Source organism: Bison bison, unplaced genomic scaffold (assembly GCF_000754665.1).
Source record: "Bison bison bison isolate TAMUID 2011002044 unplaced genomic scaffold, Bison_UMD1.0 scf7180017864291, whole genome shotgun sequence".
In the NCBI taxonomy this organism is placed as follows: Eukaryota; Metazoa; Chordata; class Mammalia; order Artiodactyla; family Bovidae; genus Bison; species Bison bison.
In genome coordinates this window covers 9,494,525-9,503,009 of record NW_011494863.1, presented here as the reverse complement: position 1 = coordinate 9,503,009, position 8,485 = coordinate 9,494,525, and the positions used below count along the sequence as shown (strand labels likewise).

Here is an 8,485-nt window from a genome sequence, read left to right as displayed (position 1 = left end):
CTTGTCCTGCATATAGGTTTCTCAGGAGGCAATTAATGTGGTCTGGTATTCCCATCTCTTTAAGAATATTCCACAGTTGGTTGTCATCCACAAAGGATTTAGTGTCATCAATGAAGCAGAAGTAAATGTGTTTGTTTTTTTCTTTTGGGGGGGGGGGGGATTCTCTTGCTTTTTCTATGGTCTATCAGCCTTTTCTAAATCCAGCTTGTATGTCTGGAAGTTTTCAGTTCACATACTCCTGAAGCCTAGCTTGAAGAATTATCTTGCTAGCATGTGAAATGAGTGCAATTGTATGGTAATTTGAATATTCTTTGGCATTGCTTTTCTTTGGGTTTGGAATTAAAACTAACCTTTTCCAGTCCTGTGGCCACTGCTGAGTTTTCCATATTTGCTGGCATAATGAGTGCAGTACTTTCACAGCATCATCTTTTAGGATTTGAAATAGCTCAGCTGGTTACTAGTGCCTAGAAACCAAGTTATATAAAGAACTCTACCAAATCAAAAAGAGGAATATTAAGAACTTAACTTTTAAAATTCAGCATTCAAAAAACTAAGCTCATGGCATCCAGTTCCAACACTTCATGGTAAATAGATGGGGAAAAAGTAGAAACAGTGACAGGTTTTATTTTCTTGGGCTCCATTGCAGTCACCACTGTGGACAACGACAGCCATGAAATTAAAAGATGTCTGCATCTTGGAAGGAAAGCTATGACAAACCCAAAAAGCATATTCAGAAGCAGAAATATGGCTTTGCTGACAAAGTCTGTATAGTCAGACAATGGTTTTTCCAGGAGTCATGTATGGATGTAGATTTGTAGCATAAAGAAGGCTGAGCCCTGTAGAATTGATGCTTTCGAATGTGGTGCTGGACAAGACTCTTGCAAGTCCCTTGGATAGCAAGGAGATCAAACCAGTCAATCCTAAAGGAAATCAACCCTGAGTTTTCATTGGAAGGACTGATGCTGAAGCTGAAGCTCCAATACTTTAGGCACCTGATGCAAAGAGCTGACTCATTTGAGAAGACTCTGATGCTGGGAAGGATTGAAGGCAGGAATACAGTGGGTGACAGAGGATGAGATGGTTGGATGGCATCACTGATACAAAGGACATGAGTTGAACAAACTCCAGGAGATAGGGAAGGACAGGGTAGCCTCGCGTGCTGCAATTCACGGGGTCTCAAAGATTCAGACATGACTTAGTAACTGAAGAACAACAAAGGCAAAGAATTTAAATAGACATTTCTCTAGAGAAGTTATGCAAGTGGCACATGAAAAAACATTAAACACTGTTAATCATAAGGGCATGTAAATCCAACCCCAACTGAATATTAATTCACACCCACTGGGATAAATATAGTTATTTTAAAATAATAAAATTGTGATTTGGTTTGAGAATATGGAGAAATTGGAACTTTTTTACAACCCTCATGAGGAAGGAAAGGGTCCCCTCTCTGTTGCAAACAGTTTCACTGTTCCCTCAAAAAATATTAAAGATAGCATTATCTCTACATTTTTCTTTTACTATAATAAAGCTTTAAATGAGCAGTGGGCCCATTAGTCAATGTCTGCTTCTTGTTAGTGGGAGATGGAAAGTAGTGGAAAGCCATCATCAGACTTAGACTAACTTAGACTAGAAATGGATAGCCTGGGTTGAGGAAAGCAGTCCCATCTAGCATTGGAATATCACTCAACTACCTTTCAGAGAAGGCAGTGGAAACCCACTCCAGTACTCTTGCCTCCATCCCATGGATGGAGGAGCCTGGTAGGCTGCAGTCCAAGGGGTCGCAAAGAGTCGGACACGACTGAGCGACTTCACTTTCACTTTTCACTTTCATGCATTGGAGAAGGAAATGGCAACCCACTCCAGTGTTCTTGCCTGGAGAATCCCAGGGATGGAGGAGCCTGGTGGGCTGCCATCTATGGGGTCGCACAGAGTCAGACACAACTGAAGCGACTTAGCAGCAGCAGCAGCTACCTTTTGACTTATTTATGAAAGAGAAAGAAAATAACATGTAAAATTTTTCCCAAGCTTCAGAAATCTTATGCTATCTTTGAATAGATTTTTCAACTAATTCAATTATAGAACTTAAGTTCTAATTAATTATTTAATGAATTAAGGTTCTTATTGTTTAACATTTGTGATCATAACATTAACCTTAAGTGCTTATTAGAATTCAACTTCCTCGTCCCTTTTTCTTGGAGAATTTGATTCAATAGGATAGAAAGGAGCCAAACAGTTTGTACTTTTGGTAAATACCAAAGAATTTTGAAATAGTTCAAATTTTCATCTTTGAAAATATTGAAATTATATTTGATTAACCCCTTGTTGAAAGAAAGGGTGTTTTAATAAAGATAACATCATTATTAACATTTTAATGAGTGAAATATTTATTATTTTAAATTACACTAGCTTTTATGTTACCAAGCATGCAAGTGACATTAGTTTTCAAACTACCATTGAATAAATTTAATATAAAGAATGAAAATCCTGAAATCATGAAAAATTAATTTTGGAAAGAATCTGAATGCTCTATATTCTATCAATAGCTCTTGTTTCATAGAATTGACCTGATTAGCTCTGACTGAGAAGACTCTAATTGCCTGTTGAATGCACCACAGAATGTAATTACAATTTATGAGCTGCTTTATCAATATTCACATTCACCAAAATGTTGAAAATGAATATCGGCATCATTATTCCTATAAAGAAAGAGAGGAAACAATTAGAGTTTTAAGGAAGAAATAAAGTACATTACACTTTAAAAAAATTAAAAAGGATATTAATAGAAAAACTGGTGAAATCCAAACAAATTCTGTAGATTAGTTAATACTGATAAACCAAAGTTAATTTGCTACTTTTGACATGTGTGCCAGGTTTCCATAAGGAGTTAATCTTAGGAGAAATTGGATAAAGGATACAAAAACTGGTACTATCTTTGAAATTTCTCTGTAAATCTAAAATTACTCCACCATAATTTTTTATTTACAAGGGAATATTTTAAACTCCCAGTGTAGTATCACTGAGAAAATTACACTCAATGCTGTAAGTTCTACCATAGATTGTACAGATTGGAGTCATTTCTGTGATACAGAAATGTAGATAATGTGCATGCAGAATAGAGTTTGGATGTTAAACATAAAAACTCCAAAAATCTTTTCAATAAGGAGGATTTGAAAATGGAACAAGGTAGAGTGGCTGTGTTCCACTTGCAGAAGCAACTGGACTCTGCTTGCTCCTAGAGCCGGTTCCCATCTGGGCCCACTTCACTCTTCCTGTGCACTCAGTCCTGATTCAGGTTTGGGACCCACCCAGATCTGAGAGAGGAGAGACTGGAGACTATCTCAGCAGTCCTCCAGAAACACATGCCTCTTTGGGGATTAAATGTGCAAAGATTTTGTGAGAGGAAATACCCCCTGAGAGGAAATGAGGCAGGAGGTAGAAGGCTGGCTGAACCTTTAGACTGCAGACTCTCAGAGGAAGGAGGCAGAAAGGGAGATTAGATAGATGTGCTCTAGAATGCCCCACTCTCCAGGGAAGATTTGGAGGCTGTCATAGTGGCTCAGATGGTAAAGCATCTGCCTGCACTGTAGGAGACCTGAGTTTGATTCCTTGGTCGGAAAGATCCCCTCGAGAATGGAATGGCAACCACTCCAGTATTCTTGTCTGGAAAATTGCATGGACAGAGGAACCTGGCAGACTACAGTTCATGGGATCACAAAGGGTCGGACATGACTGAGTGACTAACACACACAGAGAGTTTTTGAGACAGTCAACCTTGACAGGAGTCCCTTTCTAACATGAATGGGCTGATTTTGATAAATTTCTGAATTCAGTGGTCTGTTTGGTTCCTGAACAATTATGCTCCCTTCAGCTGGAAATCTGCAAGGGTCAATCACATGGCCACCACACAGAGCTGGGCTTTGGAATTACATTCTATTGGTTGTTAGTCTGCCATTAGTAACTCATAATTAAGTTAAATTAATTGTTTACACATTTGCACAATATCAATCAAAATTATTGATAGCTCAAACACAAAATTACTTTCAGAAACAAGAACTTCAGGGAAAGAAAAAAGAGTGGCCCCTAATATTTTACAATGACCTTACAGTTATTTTCTATATATATATTTTGCCTTGGTACAATCAGCAACACAGATTTACCATCACCTTGTAATGATTTCTTCATACCTTGGAAGACCAAATATTTACTATCGTGTACTTACATCTTTTCATTGCAGAAAGTACATTCATTGCTGTAGGTTTTTGCGTCACTGGCACAGATTGGATTGTATTCTCTGGTGCAAGCTTCTGTATACACTTTACAGTCTGGCTGTTAAATGCAGAGACAACATAAAATTCATTAGGGAATGAAAGTCTGAGTAAAATTTGTTTAGTCTTGATATGAAGTACCATGCAAGAAAGTTGGAAATATATTTTATATTTAGGTTTAAAAAAAATTATTTATTTATTTTTAGCCTTGCCGGGTCTTTGTTGCTATGTGGGCTTTTTCCAGCTGTCGTGAGTGAGGACTACTCTAGCTGCAGTTTGTGGGCTTCTGATTGTGGGGCTTCTCTTGTTGCAGCGCATGGACTCTAGGACATGTGGGCTTCAGTAGCTGTGGTTCCCAGGCTCTAGAGCACAGGCTCAATAGTTATGGCACGCAGGCTTAGTTGCTCTGTGGTATGTGGGATCTTCCCTGTTCAGGGATTGAACCCATGTCTCCTGAATTGGCAGACAGATTCTTTACCACTCGGAGAAGGCAATGACAACCCACTCCAGTCCTCTCACCTGGAAAATCCCATGGACGGAGGAGCCTGGTAGGCTGCAGTCCATGGGGTTGGGAAGAGTCGAATACGACTGAGCGACTTCCCTTTCTTTACCACTGGGTCACCAGGGAAGCAACCTATGTTTAGTTTTAAAAACTACTATCTATAACACTAGAACTTATAAAACTAACACACATCCCACTTAAAAGTAAAATATTATTGTCTTCATAAACCTGCTCTAATTTTTTAAAGAGGTCATAAAACTGGCTAAATGTGTTTTTGTAATTTAGTGACCATCATCTTCACTTCCCTTTCAAACTCAAGAAGAAATCATGAAATTAGATTGTTCTTTTTCTTATTCCCATTCTTGATAATTCCAACTAAATCTATGTGTTTGTGCATGTGTGTGTATATGTGTGTGTGTGTATCTCTATCTATCTATCTATCTATACAGAAAATACAAATGCAGTTTGTTTACTGTTGACAGTTTTGGTAATTGACATAATAAAAAATACTATATATCTGCTTGTATCATCTACTTTTTAAACATGTGATTCTGTTTATTCAGATATTTAGAGCTATAGGGTTTTTTTTTTTTACCTTTATGTAATATCATACTATGTGGATCTATAGAACTTTTTATCTTAAATATATATTTAGGTTGATTCTTTTTCCTTTGTTATGCTAAGATGAACACTACTACTCTAAACACCTTCAACCTTTCTCAGAAGCTTGTATGAAGCAACATTTATGCCCATTAATTAAATTTTTGTGTAACAGGATATGCACCTTTTTATGTTGTCTAGATAATGACAGATAGCTTTGTATGGCTAAGTTTCTATTTTTTGACCTTGTTGTAATACTGCTGCTGCTGCTGCTGCTAAGTCACCTCAGTAGTGTCCAACTCTGTGCGACCCCACAGACGGCAGCCCACCAGGCTCCCCTGTCCCTGGGATTCTCCAGGCAAGAGTACTGGAGTGGGTTGCCATTTCCTTCTCCAATGCATGAAAGTGAAAAGTGAAAGTGAAGTCGCTCAGTCGTGTCCAACTCTTAGCAACCCCATGGACTGCAGCCCTCCAGGCTCCTCCGTTCATGGGATTCTCCAGGCAAGAATACTGGAGTGGGTTGTCATTTCCTTCTCCGGTTGTAATACTATCTTTTTAGTTTTGGAAAGACCTCTCTGATGCACAATTTTTGATGAATTTTTCTGTTAAAATGTATAATATATGAAAGTTGATTGCTTATCTTTTTCAACCTGCACCTGTATTAACTTACCGGAAATCCGAAATCAGGTTCAAAATAAATTTCTGCAACCAACACATGGGTAAAAAAAGAAAGTTAAAAATGAAGGAGGAGTGGGGGAGGGGCAAGGGAGAGAGGGAGAGGAAGATGGAGAAGGAGGAGAAAGAGAAGAGGAGGAGAAGAAAGAAACAGAAGGAGTAGGGAGGGAGAAAGAGGAAGAGGAGGAGAAAGGGAAGAGGAGGAGAAGAAAGAGATAGAAGGAGAGAAAGGGGAAGAGGAGGAGAAAGGAAGGGGGAAAGAAGAATCAATTTTAGTAAACAAGGCCCATATTTATTCGTAGCAGAAACATGTGCACATAAAATATTAGAGACTCCACAACTAATGAAGCAAGACTTTCCTGCCATTAACAAAACAAAAAAAATCATAAAACAATACCAAATTTGGAAATATTTTATTATTATTTATTATTCAGTTATTGTAACTCTGTGAAAATTAATGCAACATATTTTTGAATTCCAAACAGCTTTCTTTGAAAGTATCATAAGGGATTCAGATTGAGTGATAATCAGAATATCAAGCAATACTAGATCTAGAAAAGATCATTTCTCCCCCTAGGTTTGCCTTTAACAATCTGACTGCCAGAAAGAAAAATAATATAGGTCATGTTCAATAGCTGTAGACAAAGAGCAAAATTCTAGTGCTCACTCTAACCCGCTCTACTCTGTCTCTACTTGTCCAAAACGGGAGATGAGAAAAAGCAACCCACTGATGCCTTTTTCAAAAGACATTTGTAATATGCCCTTTTTCACTTTATCAGTTTAAGATTTACAAGCCCAGTAAAAAAACAACCTCCTTCATTCCTAGTTTAGAGAAGTTGTTTCCCATATTTTCTAAGATATGTAAAATATTTCACCTTGTACTGGAAAATTCACTCACCAGAATAAAGAGGAAATACCAAGGCAATGATGAAAATAGCTTTGATCCATGATAAGAAGAGAGACATTTTGTCAAGTCTGTGGAAGGAAACTGACATGTTTATAGCACAGAGACAAATTTCTATTTCTAGATGAAAGTGTCTTATGATATAGAAACCCCTCCAGCCCCAGATTCCTAATTATAGTGGGCTATTCCCTTCTCTCTTCCCTTAACCCACAGAAGCAGCATGACACACATGTGAACAGAAGGCCTTGGACAGACTTGCAGGAAATGCTAGAGCAGGTCCTCTTTGTCCACTTCAGAAGGAACCAACCTTTGACTCAGCCCACAAGGAGCCTGGCTGCATTTAAAGAAGTACGTGCTTAGGAAGTTCAGTTTTTCCTCAGAAAATAGAAAGTTATTTCAGGAAGGACTGACCTGGAGCGGTCCTCACTGCAGTGTGACACACCAGGGCTGCCTTCATAGCATCCCCGCCTGACCTACCTGACACAGAGAAGGTGGTAGAAAGCAAGGGCAGCAGCTCCAGGGACTGCGCCTGTTTCTATCTCCTTTTCTTAACCACTTCCCCCAGCCGAGCAGTCTCCCTCATTGGGCAGTTGGTGAGGAGCCTTGTTGGGGGAAACAGATGGTCCTCAGCAGATAAGACTCTGAGGTTTTCTGTATTCTTCCTCACAAAGATCTCACACAGATCATCTCTCTATAGGAGGTCTGGAGCAGTTTTATCTGATGAACCCAGAACTATGAGGAGAGGAAAAAGAAATACAAAAAATGATAGATCTTAAGATAGAGAAGAGATGTGGAAACTTTTCAGGCTATTGAGTTGCAGAGAACAAGAGAATCAAAGTCAGAAGAGTCTTGTGAACTATAATCAAACACATGCTGAGAGCCTCTATTTCGTGACAGAGCACTGTAGACTTAAGATTTATTGTAAATTTAAACTCTCCTTAAAGTTTAAATTTAAACGTTTTATGTTGATAATTGTAGATTTATTACATAGAGTTGTCAGAAATAAGAGAGATTCTCCTGTATCTTTTAACAAGTTTCTCCCAGTGGGAATGTCTTATAGGATTACAGTACAAAGTCCCCACCAGGAATTGACATCAGCTGGAGACCTTTTATCAGTGTTGGTTATCAACACCAAGACTGTGAATCAATTGTTGAATATATGAGATCTGGGCAATGGTATGTTTGCAAAGCTCCCAGATGAGTATTGGGACAGTTTTGGAACCCCGAACTTACATAATGTTATATGTCAACTATATCTCAATAAAACTAAAGAAAATAAAAGAAGGCTCATTGGAGTGAGGTTGAGTCCACATGGAGCAATGCCTTAAATTCTATATTAAATAAGGTAAGTGGGTGACATTGGAGGCTTTGAAGTAGGGTAATATTTAATCTCCCTAATTAATGAATCTCCTTCACTGATTTCTAGAAAAAGTTCTGTCAGTTGAAAGACTTGAATTCAAATTCAAATACTACCACTGAGTAACCATGACACACTATTTAGAATTTCTAATATAAAAATTCTTTATTTTAAATAGG

At 38.2% G+C, this 8,485-nt stretch overlaps 1 protein-coding gene across 1 annotated transcript; it reads right to left on the bottom strand.

Annotated features, from left to right (window-relative positions):
* Positions 1-2,386: 2,386 nt before the first annotated feature.
* On the bottom strand, positions 2,387-7,465 carry LOC104996282 (acrosin inhibitor 1). Its single transcript, XM_010850485.1, has 5 exons — positions 7,427-7,465; positions 6,944-7,020; positions 6,041-6,072; positions 4,223-4,329; positions 2,387-2,699 (listed from the first exon to the last, which is right to left on the bottom strand). The coding sequence occupies exons 2-5, from the start codon at positions 7,008-7,010 to the stop codon at positions 2,648-2,650; spliced, it is 258 nt and encodes an 85-aa protein (XP_010848787.1). The 5' UTR covers positions 7,011-7,020; positions 7,427-7,465; the 3' UTR covers positions 2,387-2,647.
* Between the last annotated feature and the right edge of the window lie 1,020 nt (positions 7,466-8,485).